At 41.2% G+C, this 17444-nt stretch overlaps 2 protein-coding genes across 5 annotated transcripts; both read left to right on the top strand.

The window, feature by feature from the left end:
- Positions 1-1918: 1918 nt before the first annotated feature.
- Positions 1919-6574, top strand: LOC137882404 (F-box only protein 30-like). 2 transcript variants are annotated; one of them, XM_068724707.1, is made up of 3 exons: positions 1919-2048; positions 3388-5490; positions 5774-6574. In XM_068724707.1, the coding sequence occupies exons 2-3, from the start codon at positions 3433-3435 to the stop codon at positions 5966-5968; spliced, it is 2253 nt and encodes a 750-aa protein (XP_068580808.1). In that variant the 5' UTR covers positions 1919-2048; positions 3388-3432; the 3' UTR covers positions 5969-6574. The 2 variants fall into 2 exon arrangements, with proteins under 2 accessions (XP_068580808.1, XP_068580807.1); XM_068724706.1 differs by having other exon boundaries at positions 3383-5490.
- A 1181-nt stretch (positions 6575-7755) lies between these two features.
- LOC137882310 (hydroperoxide isomerase ALOXE3-like) lies at positions 7756-16572 on the top strand. 3 transcript variants are annotated; one of them, XM_068724544.1, is made up of 15 exons: positions 7756-7810; positions 7906-8072; positions 9951-10155; positions 10304-10385; positions 10507-10629; positions 10789-10892; positions 11292-11353; positions 11492-11635; positions 11749-11952; positions 13188-13274; positions 13438-13604; positions 13725-13846; positions 13973-14073; positions 14338-14508; positions 14626-16572. In XM_068724544.1, exons 2-15 carry the CDS (start codon positions 7926-7928, stop codon positions 14803-14805), a joined length of 1899 nt encoding a protein of 632 aa, XP_068580645.1. In that variant the 5' UTR covers positions 7756-7810; positions 7906-7925; the 3' UTR covers positions 14806-16572. The 3 variants fall into 3 exon arrangements, with proteins under 3 accessions (XP_068580645.1, XP_068580643.1, XP_068580644.1); XM_068724542.1 differs by having other exon boundaries at positions 11181-11353; XM_068724543.1 differs by having other exon boundaries at positions 7789-7810; positions 7910-8072; positions 11181-11353.
- Positions 16573-17444: the final 872 nt, after the last annotated feature.

Here is a 17444-nt window from a genome sequence, read left to right as displayed (position 1 = left end):
ATTACTTTTTAGCAGCACAACATACTGCGCTGATATCCCGTCATAAACGGTTGTAGCAACGTAATAATTCAGTGTCAATAATCCTGTTCGCTTAAGGAGGAGCGAGAAAGCCAGATATTGGTGTCAGGCGTTAACCACCATTTGAATCATCTGACAGCTTGCTATAACTGAAGAGAATTTGTGGCATTTGAGACTGACAAGCGCTAACAACATGCAGACAGAGGCGTCAAGCACAGCTGTCCTTCGTGACTAATACACCTCATGTGTCCACTTGAGGCCCCTGGCTTCCAATAGGCCACAATGGTTGTTTTCAGCACCATGGACAGCAGTCAACATTTTTGCATCGAGCCATCTAGCGTTTGAATTAAGGTAATTGATGTCATGAGCCATAAGGTCAACAGGGGTCACAGATCTCTTTAGCTTGCTGAATAAAGCTTTACTACCTTTTGGTCAACTGGCTAAGCCGCTATCACTGAATAGAACTTCTGAAACAACACCGTCCGTCAATGATGAAGACATTGATTAAGTCTTAATGGTTTTAACATCGCCCGGCGCGTCGTCCCACACAAAGACACACGGCCAGCACCCGGGGGACACGCAGTCTATTTGGTAGGGTCTTGTCGTGACTCACGCCAGGCGGTATAAATCACAAACAAACTTATAAAAGAGTCGCTATGACACTGCAACCGCTGGTGCCCGGGGCTTCGGGAGCGAGCATCTGCTATTGAATCTGAATTAAAGTGACATGTTTGAAAAGGGGGGGGGGGGGGGGGGGGGACACGGACTACTTGGATGCTGCAGCCACACTTCAGGGCAAAGGGCGAAGGCAGAACTCGGTTTATTCAAGGACTGCAGTCTGACCACAAGTCTATCCAGCTATGACCTACGGATTAGGCTCATCTTATTTTGATGATGTAGTATTGGTCATTAGAGACTACAATGATCAATTAAAGGAATAAATATATATTTTTTATATCCGTTTTTTTTTTCCAATCACTGTCTTTTGGATGATCCAAAAAATAAACATACGTTTCTGTTTTACTTACTCAAAATATAAACCTTATAATCAATCTTTTGACAAGCCTAATCTTTCACGGCCTGGCGTTGTGCAACTCCGGGGGAATCAGGAAAGTCGGTGCATATTCAGCAACATTCGTCCTTTTCATATGAATCAGTGAAATGCAAATGTTTGCACGACATCATTCTTGGATTCATGGTCAACCCAATACGCAGTATGCAGACGGGTTCTTAAATACAGCATAGTAACACAAACTGTATGCATAACGTTAATAGTATAAAGATTTAACAGGAAAAGTCATTGCAAATTCGGACACCTTTTTATATATTTACGTTTTACATCATGTAAATTGTGATGGTCCCACCGACTGGGTTTGTTTCGACACCTCATGACGAGAGTATTCAGTACTGCTAGCACCGTCCTGCTGATGTGTCCGTGAGTCAGCCCCTCCTGCTCCAGGGGTGCTGTTTTGTAGGTGACCCCGACAGCACAGGAGGCGCGCGTGACAAAACTAGTACAACAGCGACCTCTGCTGTTAGTTACTGGTCGCTGCAAGCACCTAGAGAAGTTGCGCCTGCCTGCAAACGCTACCCTATTTTGGATGGTTACAGTTAATCTATAGGTGGTGCAGATGTCGCAGAGTCAGTAATAATTATATTGATTACTACCCCTTATTTAAATTTATATTTATTTTTTTCCATCCAGATTTTGCATTTTTGCTTATTTATAATTACAAAAGAGTATCCATCTACATAATTATATATATATTATTTTTTTCCTTTTCTGTTCTTGTCGTTTTTCACGTCCATATCAACCCTTGTAAAGATAAACGTAATATTGATGTAGGCCTACATTTCTGTCAATAAAGTTTTGATCAACAAAAAAAAAAATGGAGGCTGAGTGGCAAGGATTGTAGTGAGCTAACACTAGCAGTTTCTCAAGAGCAGTAACTACAGCAACAGCTAGTTGTATTTAGAGACAACAACCAAACACATCGCATCATACGTGTTCCTACCAGCACAACGTTAAGGTGAGAAGCGTCTCGCGTGCTAACACAACATTGTCATGCTAAGTTAGCTTGTTTTGTGAACTTCCGAGTTGGCTAGCCTAGCTAGCTGTTGTGAGCAAACATTAGCCGGTAAGTGCAAGCTAGCCTGCCATTGTTACAATCAAGCAAGTTGATTTAACAGCGAAATAACAGCTGACCACAAGCGGGCTTGCAATACTGGGGTGTATATAAATGACCCGTCGTCTTCGGCTCCTTTGGTACAGTGCTGTGTGTGTGTGTGTGTGTGTGTGTGTGTGTGTGTGTGTGTGTGTGTGTGTGTGTGTGTGTGTGTATGTGTATTCACGGTAGGAAGCTGCCTCAGTTGTCATCAGTGTATTCGCCTTATTTGGGCCAAGTGAGCCAGCTTGGGCACAGTAGATGTTCCCAACATTTAAGGATTTGATTATGGTTATATGGCTCAGTGACTAGATGATGCACGGTCACTGATATAGATATACATGCAAGCTGCATTTATAAAGCCAGCCAAAAACTTCGAAGTGACAGATTTTCTATTTTTCAAATGCATTTCCGTATATTCAGTTATTGTTTAATACCATTGTTCCGGAAACAGACTGACCGGTTCTGTGTTACTTTACCAGAAGCATTCCAGAAGAGCATCTCAGTTGCAGAACATTCACTTTATCAGTTCTCTGTCTTCACATGAAGTGATTACAATACAAATGGATGAAACTCACTAAAAGAAAATCAGTTTAAGTCTCTGCCGACGTTTTTCGGATCCACTTTTTTTGCAGTTTGCATGCAAGAACTCATACTTTGCCATTTCACACCTAACTGTAAGGAAATCATACGTGTACACAATCATCACACACTACCAATGTAACTCCAAAATATCTTATCCAATACCTTACCACCGGATTCAGTTTTCTGAGGTCTTTCTGGAGCTGTCTCACGACTTCCTCCTGTAAGAAAGGAAAGGTTTTCACCTCCTTAATATGAAAAAGGTATTTGTTTGAAACGGCCCTTTAGGTGCGTTGCGTGACTGCAGTGGACTTCCACACACGAGGTGAGGCGCTGTTTCACAGCCGCTGAGCAGGCATGGCAAGAGAACTCAGGTTTGCTCAGTCCTTCAGTTTGTGTGGTAGTCCTGTTTCATTGATGTATTCATATGAAGTTATGTTAGTACATCAGTTTTACCACAAAGGATTAACACCAGTTTAAATCATACTCTACCTCGTGTGGTAGTGTAATTTAAACGTACCTCAACAGGACAGCTTGTGATGATTCACTAAAGTTTGATTTGTCTTATCTCATCTTCAACACACTGATATTATTTCCTCTTTCTGTCTATTTGGCAGGGCAGTGGATTTTCTCACATCAGAAGCTTTACACCCCCGGAGGTCTGAAGATGGAGGAGGACCATGTTCACTGCGTGTCCTGTGTCAATCAGAGATGCACGGTCAGACCTCAACCAGGCATCTCCTGCGATCTCGTCGCCTGTCCTCTGGTGTGTGGGGCTGTATTTCACTCCTGCAAAGGTGACGAGCACCACCTTATGTGCGCACTGGTGAGGGTTCCCTGCCTCAACAGTGGCTACGGCTGCCCTGCCGCCCTGGTTCGCAACCAAATGTATGCACACCTTGAAGTGTGTCCAGCTGGAGTGGTGTGCTGCACTATGGAGTGGAACAGATGGCCCGTTAGCTGCCTGGACTATACTTCCTATGAGAGCCTGAGCCGTGGGGTGGAGGAGGTGGAGCAGCTAGATATGGCGCTTGCTCTTCAGGACCAGCGTACGCTTCTCGAGTCCCTCAAGGTGATTGCCATGGCACCTACTGCAGAAGGAGAGCCACCTGTCCCCGTCAGTAAGGAGAACACTGCAACAGACTCAGCGTTGCTTACATCTGCCCCCGAGACCTCCGCCATTATCGAGTCCCCTTCAGAGTCCTCATCGTCAGGTCAGCCTCCCCCACAAGGCTCTGCAAAGGAGAGAATAGTCAGTGGGATCAATGGCTTGAACGAGGAGCACTTCGGTAAACTGTACGAGGCCACAGTGGAGACCGCAAGAAGCTTGGTTGCCGCTTTGGAATTTGTTAGCAGTGCGAACTCTGACGGCAGCAAAGAGCGTATCGAGAGTAGATCGAGCAGCTCTGGAGACCTTAAGAACGGACCCGACGGAAAAACACCTGCTGATGGTTTGAATGAAGAAGAGACGGAGGAGCAAAGCGTTTGTTCCAGCTGTTTGAGAGGAAATGGGGCCGCGAAAGAAACGGATCTAAAGATTTTAAAGATGACAAATGGACCGCTGTCGGGAGGAATGGAGGCCTGTCTGGAGACGTGTCCGGTTGAGGTGAAAGATGACATGAATGCTGGGGTTTCTCAGGAGCCAGTCACCCCCCCGACGGCATCTCCAGTGCATGTCAGCCAGGGCGTGGCACAGAGGGCTGCTCACGTGGTCCTCGAAGATAGGGGGCTAGTTCTTTTAGGAAACCATGGGCCCGAGCGAAAGTTCCACAACTACCATTTTTTTAGGGGCCAGGGCCAATGTTCATTGCCTAACGGACGGACAGGATTCGTCCCCGACAGGTCGGGGTATAGATTGCGACCCAAGATGGAGGACAAGGCAGTAGATACCTCGGATCTGGAACAGGTCGACGACCCCATGGGTCTTGGGGAAATCGATCTAATCACGGCGGCGCTGCTCTTCTGTTTGGAGGAGTCCAGGGAGTGTAGAAGGATCTCTGACACGGTCTATGTCAATGGCTACCGTGTTGACTTTGGCACGCAGACTTTCACTTTCCCTGCAGCCATCTTGGTGACCAACACTCGAGTGGGTGACATTGCCTCTGCATCCGCCTGCGACCATGCTGCCCCGCAGCTCTCCTATCCGAGCCCCTTCCGCACTCTCCGCCTCGGGCTTGTCCTGGAAGCTCTGGAGGTTGAGGCGGTCCCGCACAACCGCTACCTCCCTCCCAACCCCCGCTACCAGCACATGTTCCCCTTCGTCTGCGGCCAGTCGTTGCGTCGGGACCAGTTTTCTTCCCACTTCACAAATGTCCACGGCGACATTCACGCTGGACTCAATGGTTGGATGGAGCACCGCTGCCCGCTGGCGTATTACGGCTGCACATTTTCTCAGCGGAGGTTTTACCCATCCACCGAGGGGGCCAAAGTGGTTCACGACAAGCACCTCAGGTCCTTCGGGGTTCAGCCTTGCCCAAGGGCAAAATTTCCAAGCGACTTCCAGTCCGACCAAATTAGTGGGCTTCCCATTGAGGTATTGTGGCACATAGCTGGCTTCCTGGACAGTTTCAGCCTCTGCCAGCTGTCACTGGTGTCACGGACAATGAGGGAGGTGTGTGCCAGTCTCCTCCAGACCAGGGGCATAGTGGAGCTGCAGTGGGAGCGGAGACGGTGTCCTGGTGCCCCTGGTGTCCCTGGCACTGTGTCATGGCAGACCAAAAACAGAGTGAGTAGTCAGAGTTTTTGATGGATTTTGATTTGACTAATTAGCTTTTAAAATGAGCTTTGACCATATCGTCTAAAAAAACACAGAAGTATAGAATAATTATTACAAAGCTAGTAGTGTCCCCAAAGCTTAAAATGTATGTTTACGATTTCAATTTGATTTAAATTGATGATTGCAGTGAGCTAGAAGGAAGAAGCTTCAGACGAGGATTCTATGTAAAATGCATTTAACAAATCAACCAAATCAACCAAATCAATCTTTTTATTTCCATTTCCTGATACAGGTGTGGAGATTCAGCACTGCTTTCAGCCCAGTGTTGTCTTGGGGCTTCACCGATCTCCCCAGCATGTCGGACCATCTTAAGAAGTGCCACTTCAACAATGTGGAGCACAAGACGGAGCCGGTTCCCCTTCCCGCCATGTGCACCGCACGAGACGGACACTCGCTGCGTCGCGTCCTCCGTCACGTTAACACCTGATCACACACACACACAAGCCGACCCCCTCGTAGCAGCACAAGAGTCACTGTGGTATTATGTGGATGTTGCAATTACATATTTTATGTCTTGAAAAACATAACTCTTCCTGTTTTACACTACGTTGTTAAGAAGCCTTAATGAAATAACACCCTAATTGCCACAATCGAGGTCTGTTGTTGTGGCTGTCCCTGTGTGGATTGCATGGATTTATGCTGAAATGTGTCCTTATTCTGGCAAGATCAAAATATATTTTCTTGAAGACAAATATGCATAATAGATTTATACTATTCTATATGATATACTGTATAAATGTTCTCACTATCTTGCCTTTCAGTAGTAGCCATGGGGGAAAAGCAGATTGGTTATATTGCATTATTTCTGTGACAGAAGTTATGCCAGCACTTTACACACGATTTGCTTTACCCTCCTGTGTCGATATGTGACCCTAAATGATCTCGTCTTTCTGATTCCTAGAGCGGGTGTCGACCCATTGCGGGTCTGTTGTCTGGGTTCGTAGGATGTCGGGCCATGAGTCAAAAAACATGGCAATTAATATGAGGATAGTCTGATAATGCATGTGATTTGCTACCATTTAATAAAGTCTTTACAGCCTTTTATGTATTTTTTTGTCTTTAAAGTTGTTCAATATAAAATGCCTTTTTGGAAAGAGTGAAGTTATTAAATATATATGATTCAAATACAAAGATTGCTACAAAATGTATAGGACCTCTGCAAATGGTTATCAATCTTGAATTAATTTCATGAATAATATATATATAGTTTCAAGAACACGTCCATCCTTGGATTGAAGTAGCCAGTCTATGTATATATATATCTATAGATATATAGATATATCTATAGATATATATATATATAGATATATATACAGAGTCTTCAGTTTGAGTCCCAGACACTGACAAATGGTAGGGCTGTGGATTCATTACAGTTTTCTCAAAACAGTTAAATAAAACAGTTTCAACTCAATGAAAGTCTAAGTGGTGCAAAAGACATCAGTCACTGTAAGCTGTCTTCTGATAGCAGAAATGTCTCACAGGGTCTTCCATAATAGCTCATGCATGCGATTTTGAAGGGCTTTTATTTTGAAATGCTACATCAGAATGTCCTGGTTCTCTCTGTGTGACACTTTAAGGTGGTCTGCTATCAACCTGACGTGAAATGATTTTGTAACTATGCACCATTTCCTCTTAATAATCGTCACAGTCTCTGAACATATGAGACACACTGGTTTTAAACTGTCCGTGGGAAGAATGAACCTATAAGAGTCTGTTCATTGTTGGTTATAGACTCTGGTCTCTCTGGTCTCTCTGACCACTTCTCTCTCTTTGGAGAACGTCATGTGAAACAACTTCTCTGACTCACGTAATTATTCTCCTACTCCTCGTTCTCTTTCCTCATTCTCATTCCTCGTGTGTCGACATCTCACTCGAGTCAGGAAACTTGTCAGAATACCCATATTTGATTGACTGAGCTGCATCATGTGATTTACGCCGCTGAACAAGTGCCATAAAGGCAGGAAAAGCTGCGCCGGTTAAAATAAAAGCGCTTCGTCAAAATGTAATAATTCTCAATTATCTATCGGTTTTAGGTCCTGGGTTCGGATACAACGGCGTCTGGGTCCGGATCCGGACCCCTGACCTACAGCTACACGTGTATCAGCTGAAAACAAGAAATAACATTTTTAATTGTTAGTTACATCACCTCTTATGAGACATGCACAGTGAGGGAGGTAATAAAAAAACGGTTGAAGTCAGGGTGGAGGAGCTTACAAGAGCCAACAAGCAGGAACACAGTTCACAGAACAGGTTCAATCTGAAGGTGTAGGTAGGAACTTTCTTTATTCTTTATTATTGTATTTTTGCAGAGAATTGGAGCATTCACTCTGAAATTTAGAGATCTAAATGTTTTTCTTTTTCTAGACAGTTTCTACAGACTGACCATGACTGAGTACAAGCTAGAGGTCACAACAGGTAACAAGCAATATGCAGGAACATGGGACCACATATTCGTCACCTTATTTGGAACTGAAGGGCAGAGTGAGCGAACTGTGTTGGACAACTTTGGCATCGACTTTACAACTGGGACAGTAAGTTGAATCCTGTTGAACATCCTCAAATTAATACTGATGCCTCTATGTGACCTACATAAGTAAATGAGACCATCAGCGAGAAAATTGGCTATTTCTAGAGTTATTGTTTATGCTTTTCATTGGTCCCACCGGCACCAAGTCTGTCCAGTCTTGGCGGACACATGTTCTCTTTAGATGCTTGCCTATATCAACATGCGTGCTGAACTGAGTTTGTTCAACACAAATCTTATCGACACAGTTTTATGTGACACTTGTTCAATACATTTGATCCAAACGTTTCTAAATAGAATACAAAGTGTACGGACGAGTTCAGGTTGATATTTGGTTTTTCATACAGTAAGCCTCACTAATTTATGAGCTGTCAAATTCTTCCTCAAGGTGTGGCCGATCTGACTTTAACCGCCATAACTCCTACACAGACTGTGTTACTACAAGTAAAAAGGAAATGTGTGGCAGGGGCGTTTCTAGGGTTTGAGGACATTCAGGGCTTAACCTGGAGCTCTGCAGGGGGTCCAAGGGATCCGTCCAGAGGAATTTTGTTGCATTAAACAAGCTCTATTTTGATGCTTATTTATATACTCTGACACCTACATTCAAAGTACATGTATAATCATTTTTAAAAAATCAAGTGACTAACACAAAAACTGGTTAACTTTACAGATTAATTATGAATTGACCCTTCATTAAAACCCACCCCCCTTGGTTACTGTTGCTAGGCCTGTCAAGATTTCGCACACTCGGCATGTCAAAGTGGCGTTTTCAACAGTATGGAAATAATTGTTAAGAAATATCAGAGAGAAGAAGACAGAAAGGACTACAATGTGCATTTGAGAGCTAACGATACATTCACAATATAATTTGTTGGCTGAGTGTTATGAATGAAGAGGAAATTATTATTATTATTATTATTATATGAATCGAGGAAAAAGCTCACCAGTCACAATGCAAACGTCTACACCCCACATCTTGACTACTCAACTGAAGTACAAACATAGACATAAACAACACTGTTCATGCACAGCAGGGTAAGTCAATACATTGTTTCTTTAAGCTAAGTTAACATTTAACATTAGTTATGACTCTGTAGTTTTCTTTTTCCAATTTAAAACTAAATTATCTCACTTTTACATTTGTTTAAGGCTCGCTATAGGAAATTGCTCACACATCATGGGCTTGATACATACATCGGATATCATAAGTTTATGATAATTAAAATTCAACCGTCTTTGTTTGCATACATGTTAAGATAGCTAAAGGTAGAACAAAGTAGTTTGTGTTGATCTTCAATGGATTCAGCTGTGAGTGAGGTCTTCCACACTATTTAATTCATATCCAACATCGCTCCTCTTGAGTTTTTGGCTTCGGAAAGGCAAAATATACAACAATCTCCCCTAAAATTTGTGGATATCTGCTGTCAAACATGCAGGTCCCATACACACCACTGTAAGCTTGACAGGCGACGTGCAACTTAAAATCACACACTAAAAACACAATCTAATAACATTTCATCCCTATTGTGCTGCAGTCACATAATATATTGAAAGTCAGTTGTCAGAGTCTAACTCACTGCTTTTTAAAAGCTGGAATTTTAAATATTACCAGGTAGGATTTGTTCTATAATAGGCATTTACCAGCCAGTTGGCATGGTTGTCTATCACCATGTACTTTGATGATGATCAAGGTTTCTAAATGTTTTAATATCAAAATAATTATTTAAGAAGACTGTCCGGTCTGTGTGGACATTTGTACTCTTAGACACTTACGTATATCATGTTATATTAAATATTTTCAGTTAAATGTGTATTTACAACACTTTAACATACATGTTGAACTGTATTATAATGTATTTGTTTTTGTATTTGTCCTTATTTCAAGACAGGGAACTACACCATAAGCACCAATTTGTCTCTGGGGAAACTTCTGCTGGTCAAGGTGGAGAAAGATCCTTTTTTGTTTCTCCCAGAAGATGAGTGGTACTTCTCCAAAATAGTGGCGACGACTCCTGAAGGAGAAGCCATTCTTTTCCCCTGTTACAGATGGATCTCCAGAGGAGAACTGGTGGAGCTGAGAGGAGGGAGAGGTCTGCTTCAAGTTCCCAAAATATTTGATTAAAGATACTTTAATATTGACATTTATAGATATCACTTCTTTTCACACGTTTGTTTTGTTGAGTTTGTCAATTCTGTCTTTTAAAACTTTACTGATGTTATGTTCTTTTCACGCCTCAGCCTTGAAGGTTTTTGAGGATGACCATCCCATGTTGATTGACCACCGCAAAGAGGAGCTGATACTTAAAAAGAGCTTGTACCAGTAAGTTTGTATGTGTGCTGTACAGTATGTAGCAGCTGCTGTTATGGTCTCAGAAGTTCATCTGGAGAAATGTATATGTGCCTTTTGGTCACTTTGTTTTTTTTGTGCGTTTGTTTTTCAGATGGAAAAGTTGGGCTGAAGGACTACCCCACGTCAACCAGTATAATAAACCGCCTGAGCTCCCAGCTGAAATCCGCATCTCTAAGTCCAAAATAACCGAAGCAGATAATATAAAACTGCAGACGTAGGTCTACATAGATAATGTATGCAATGGACACAACCGGGCTCAAATATAGTCATATTTTCTATGTTTTGAGACAAAAAGTAAATTTAAAACATTTAATAATCAGTATACTGTTTAAACATGTATTCTGTGTACCTTTTTTACCCTGTCTTATTTCAGTGGTATTGAACTCAAGCTCAAGGGGCTCCTTGGATCTGCTGAACAATGGGAAAGCATTGAAGACATGAAAAAAATCTTCTGGTGGAAAAAGACAAATATGTCAGGTAGATTGTTTTTCCCCATTATCCACATCTGCAGCACAACTCACAACAATAATGTCATCGTCATCATTTCATAACAAGTGAAAATGAGCATTTGGCCAAACACACCGTCTCACTAGGCTGTGTAATCACTAGCAGCCCTTCCTGGGGTACTACAGTTAAGAGTAGTAAGTGAAAAATCTCTCAGGAACAAACCAATGACTATGATCAACATGTACTTCAAAAAAGTTAGACAGATGTGAGATAGGTATATAGATAATATATGAAATATCATATTTGCAATTCTTCCAGAGTATGTTACAGAGCACTGGAAGGAAGATGACTTTTATGGATCCCAGTTTCTGAACGCACTCAATCCCAATGTGATCAAGCGCTGCTCAGAGCTTCCCCCAAACTTTCCAGTCACAGAGGAGATGGTGAAGCCGTTCCTGGAAGAAGGAAGCTCTCTGCAGGAGGAGCTGAAGGTATGAAAGCAGAGCTGCTTCACTTTGGAGATAATCTCTGCTTTGGGAGACAATTTCTGTGTTTATCATCTCAATATCATATTATCTGTGAAACCTATTGATGTCTTAAACTTTCCTCTGTCTTTCTTTCCCATACAGAAAGGCAATATATTCCTCTATGACCAGAAGAAGATGGATGGAATACCCCCTAGATCCTATAATGGTGAACCTCTGCACGTGACTGCTGGTCTCTGTTTGTTCTACGTGAACCCAGGAAACAAACTGATGCCCATTGCAATACAGGTCTAGTCACAGGATCATATTACATCCCACAGTACATTACTATGTTTTCAAAAGTCCGGTTGCAAAATTTGATCATACAAAAACTAAATATATATATTTTTTTCAAATTCCAGTTGCATCAACAACCTTCTGAGCAGAACCCCATCTTTCTGCCCAGTGACTTGGAGACTGACTGGCTGCTTGCCAAGATGTTCATTAGAAATGCTGATGCCATGGATCATCAAGCAGTCCAACACCTCATGAATACTCACTTTCTGGCAGAGGCCTATACTGTCGCCGCTCTCCGCAGCTTCTCTGTGATTCATCCCCTCTATAAGGTATGATTACAAAGCAGAGGTCAGAGTGGTGGTGCACTTCTTTTACCTATCTGATTTTTTACTGATGGAGTCTTTTAAGATATGATCAATGACAAATCTGCAAATTTCATGCCATTTCTTGGTGTGAAACGAACAATGCCAAAATATGTATATCTGAATATTCATCACAGAAAGAGCAGTCTGTGTTTGTGCCTTTTTAGAATACCTGCATGTAGTGATTGGTAGGGTAATAATCATGAATAGTTAAGAAAGACACTTCCTTAAACTTACAAACTGAATAAGCACCCTACCCTTCAAATATATTACATTAACAAAACCATTCCAATATGCCATGAAATATGAAAGTATAGTCAAATTGGAAAGTAGTTTCACATATTGCTCAACATACTTCAGAAAAACAAAATATTTTTCTCCTTTTTCTTTTATTTTTAGGGATTTATTCAGGTTCATATATAGAATGATTTAATATATGCTGTATTAGAGATACCTTTTTTAACCACAGACCACTTTTGGAAATCTGTTGAAGAAACACCATAAAACAGAAAGTTTCTTGTTTGAGTTACAGCCAGGAACCTTTGTTGCTTGTCAATTCCCTCTCTGTCCCGTCCCATGTTTCCTGTCTGTATCAGAGAGAGAGCTATTCCAGGTTTTAACATAACTTGTGAGTCATTAGACATGAAGTTTCATGTATCTGAAGGACTCTACCCTTAGAAGCATGAAAACATTTCTCACTTCATTTCAGATTATTAAGAGTTTGCCAATGTTGCGTTTTTGATGTTATGTTCGTGAAGTCCACAGTCTGACCACGTTTTAATGCCTACATCTATATGGGATGTTGCCCTTCTGATATACAGGCATTAAGACTATAGAATACATTTGCATATGATTCTTCAAATTTTTAAAGTGAACCTTGACCCACCATCATTTGAGTATTTTGTATAGACTTGTATAGAAAAGACAGCACATTGAAAGGCCCATCAAACAGAGGCTCTTTTCTCGAGTAAACCAATTGTGTATGTGTTCATTCTAGTAAGCAACGGTCTTAATAGTGCAGACCAAGATATATTTGAGTCCAGCCCCACCATTCTATTTAGATAACTATCCAAAATAAGATTTTTAATGAGAATGTTAGCTTATGGATTCCTTTGATCAACACAAACAAGATGTGCTGCCTGTTGTTTGCTCAAATAAACATCGTAACATGACTTTTAACATATTTCCCTTTGTCTTCACAGCTGCTGTTTCCACACTTCCGGTACACTCTGCACATTAACACTGAAAGCCGCATAACTATTATTGGACCTAACGGGACTATAAATAAAGTATGGCTCTGTAAAATACATATTTCTGAAAATTCAAACTACTCCAATTAGACTGCACCATTGCAAGACAAAGTTATAGCCTTTAACTTATTAACAATGCATAATTCTTTTATTTCAAGAAATGTGTCTAATGGTAACTATTTCTGCATTATTGATTTATTAGAGTTCACTTGGAATTGACGGACTGATGGAGCTCATGAGAAGGGCTCTCTCTGAAATGACCTACAGCTCCCTCTGTCTGCCAGAGAACATCACTGCACGAGGACTGGAATCCATCCCCAACTTCTACTACAGAGATGATGGCCTGAAGCTGTGGAACATCATCAACAGGTTATCTTTCAATAAATATCACATCTGTCCACACCGATTTATTCTACAAGCAACAGCTGAGAGTCTTTCTGTCTTGTTCACATACAAACATTTTAAATGTAATTATTTTGTGTTCACTAGCTTTGTGAAGGCAGTAGTGGAGTACTACTATCCCTCAGATAGTGTAGTACGTAAAGACACTGAGCTGCAGGAATGGATCAGTGAGATATTCACACATGGCCTCTTAGGAAACAAAGCCTCAGGTACTTAACCCATGTTGTGAAGTCATTTGTAAACACAAGATATATACAAAATTAATTGTAGCCTTTAATATTTAACGAAGACAGGGATTGCCAATAATTAACTGATAGTAATTATGCTACCAACAGGGTTTCCAGCAAGCTTTGATACTGTCGAGGAGGTGATCAAATTCATCACCATGGTGATCTTCACAGTGACGGCTCAACATGCTGCTGTAAACAATGGACAGGTAATTAGTTGGGACAATGGAATATGTATTGATGATTGATCAAGTGTAAGTTTGTTTTAACGATTCAAATGTATAAAACATTTGGCAGGTCTGCAATCTGCTTTTTATTCATTCCATTTTTTCTTTCGCATTACAATGGTGCAAAGGTTGAATTCCCAATGCAGATTAACATAATTATTCATGTAATGTTTGACATGCAAATAAGTTTATAGACTTTGTTTTCTGTCGAAGTTGTTATATATTGAAATTTCTTTCATATTTTAGTTTGACTACTACTCCTGGGTGCCAAATGGCACACTTCTGCTGCGCAAACCTCCTCCAACCACTAAGGGGCAGTCGAGCATGAAGACTATTTTGGAGACTCTCCCAGATGTTGGTGACACAGTCAGCGTTGCAGCATTGGTTTGCATACTTTCAGAGAAGTACACTGACGTGGTAGGTTTGGTGATGATAAACACTCATTATAACTCGTCCACATTTTAAGTGTTTAAAATAAATTGTATCAAGCACAATACTGTGTCAATGTGATTTACTGTTTTGTCCTTTTGGCAGGTTCCCATGGGTACATACCCCGAAGAACGATTCCATGAGCTTGCTCCAAAGCAGATGATTAAGGAATTTCAAGCACAGTTGTCCGACCTCAGTGAAGCAATTTCAACAAGAAACTTGCAGCTTGAAATACCCTACCTATACCTGAACCCTACTGAGATCGAGAACAGTATTACTATTTAGCTCAGCCTGATGAGCCTTTTGTATCTCTCTGCATTAGGCAACAATAGCAATACCTTTTTAACACCTGTCTTGCATGCTGGGTTGTGGGTTAAACTCTGCAAGACTATTTTTTAGGCTGTATCATTTAAGTCAGCCTATGATAGGGTACCTGTATCTTTGTGTTAATTATTTGTTACATAGACATATGTTGAGGAATAACATAAATGAGCAGGTTTGGAAGTACATGTTTCAGTGTGGACTCATGATATACATCAAAGAGGCCAAAGTCCAAAACAGTAAATATCTGCTGAGCAATGATGACACATTGTGATGATTCTATGAAGAACTCTGTAAAAAATCTGGATCTAAACCATCAAGGCCAGCTAATTTCGCTGGCTTACAAAAAATGTTGTCTAGCATGTACTGTATGTGCGAAACATAATCCTCAGGCAGATAAAATTGACAATTAATAATACAGAATACAACCACACTAACATTACACGCTGGGAACAATTCCGTTCCGCCTGACACCAGAAAATGATCCAACAGGTTCCAAATGTGCCTTACAAATTGTTTTCTCCTCCTCAAACCACCTAATAACAACAATTGAGTCACTCTGCACTATCTGTTCCCAACTGTTAAAACAAGATACCACCGTGTTTCAAACCTTGGAATGGTGCAAATGTATGTAAAACATCACACAGACAACTGATGGATATGGACGATGCCCAGGGCTGACACCTAGTGGTTCTGTGGAGGTAAGAGACTTCGGTCTGAGCATTGGAGCGGAACGTGTGCGTTGGCACAGTGGTTAGGCCATTCTATGCATTGCTTATGGATGGCGCCTCCTTGCGTAACCTCCTAGAGACAGGCCATGACCATTAAAGGTCAGTGCCAACTGGCAGTTTCAGTCAGTCTGTGTACATAGATGACATTGGGGTCCCTAGGGGAAATCAAATTGCTACGGGGTTTGAATCAGTACTATTTTGGTGGGCAACAATACGGTAGAAGGGTCAAGACGTGTTGCTGGTGAGGAAGGGAGGAGTCTACAGGATGTTTGGTTTGTCTTCATTGTACTTTCATACCGTGTTGAGAGGGCTAATACAGTGATGAATTGATGTTGAAATTAATGAACAGACTCTGTGTACTTACAGATTTCCAACCAAGGTGATGAGAGGCTGGGAAGCGACAGTACACAGCATATTTGTGAAAACATTCCTTTGTCTTTAAAATGTTAGTCTTAGGATAATCTGTATGACATAAAAATATGTGTGTTTTTGATTATATTCTTTCTTTATTGTTTTTGATGTTTGGCTTTAATGCATTCATATATTACTTGTTTGATTGGACATGCATTCATTTATTTTTATTCTAATCCAGTAGTTATACTTTGTATAAACAAGAGGGAAATGTTGGAGAATTTTTTTTTTTTAGAACGATCTGTTCTAATGGTTTAACACATACAAGGCTCTGTGAAGTCTGTGGCTCCTGTGTGAACTCTCTTCCCACTTGTTATCTCAGATGTTCCTCGTTTAGCAGTCACTCTGACCTACTGTAAGGGGCGATTGTAAATCTTACTAAACGTCAAGATGACGTTTGCTTGTGCGGAAGGGGAGAAGAACGTAGCTTTATGCAAATGATTCTGTGTCAGCGCACTTGTGTGTTAGCCGCAGTATAAATATCAGAGACTCAGAAAGAGACCTCTGAGCAGCCTTGATGCATGACTTGTATGTGTTTCAACTCTGTCTCCTTCTTTCAAGAATAAATGTCCTGTGATAATGATTTTTACATCGGCCTCGAGTGAATTTCTCTAACACTACCTACATGCGCAGGAGGCAAGCACTTTGTGACGTGTCAAGCAGCATTATCAGCCGTACGGAGTGGACCTTTGAAGGCACGGTTTGCGGCTCTGAGAAAGGCGATGGACATAAAACCAAAGAATTTCCATTTCTTATCTATGGTTATGCATATTTCAATAAAACTATTGTGACGTTCACAAATAAACTGTAAATGAACCAAAATATAAATGCTGCTCCCCAGTGCGACAGGGACTTCAGCCACCCGGCAGAGCTACTAGTGAGAACAGACAACAATGAAACTGAGGGGAAACCAGTGAGAGACGTGTGTTGACCACATTTCTTGGCCCATAATCTGGTAAAACTTTGATTTGGAACTGTTTATTTTGAAAGTAAATTTGATGTGTGTCTGAAAGAGAGAAATAGTAACTGCTTTAAAAAATAAAACTTTTTTTTTCCACTAAAATTGTTTGCTTGAGTGCGTGTGTGGAAAATGTAGAGGAAGATCTTAGGTATCAAACCATTTACTATAGAAAGTACAATAATACTTTCTGTAACCCAGCAACCAACCAGACAATCTGCTTCTTGTTTACACTGACATGTGTATGCCAAGTGAACGTTAATGATCATTGTGATATACGTTTTCAGGCAGCGAAATTATTTCTAAAATGGTGCTGAAACGATAATATAAACAGATATTGTTTTTGTTTTAAAATGGATGCCATGGAAGAAGCCTGCAGTGGTGGGGGCAAAGTCTTGTACAAAAAGGCCAGGAACACACTGACAAAGGAGATCAGAGTAGCAAAGAGCAGCTACTCTGAAAAGTTGAAAAACAAGTTCTCATTCAACGATCCTGCGTGGGGT

Source organism: Cebidichthys violaceus, unplaced genomic scaffold (genome assembly GCF_023349555.1).
Source record: "Cebidichthys violaceus isolate CVI_PGR_0920_01 unplaced genomic scaffold, fCebVio1.0.p SCAF_31, whole genome shotgun sequence".
Taxonomy (NCBI): domain Eukaryota; kingdom Metazoa; phylum Chordata; class Actinopteri; order Perciformes; family Stichaeidae; genus Cebidichthys; species Cebidichthys violaceus.
The sequence above is the reverse complement of the archived record's forward strand: the minus strand, read 5'-3'. Positions and strand labels throughout refer to the sequence as shown.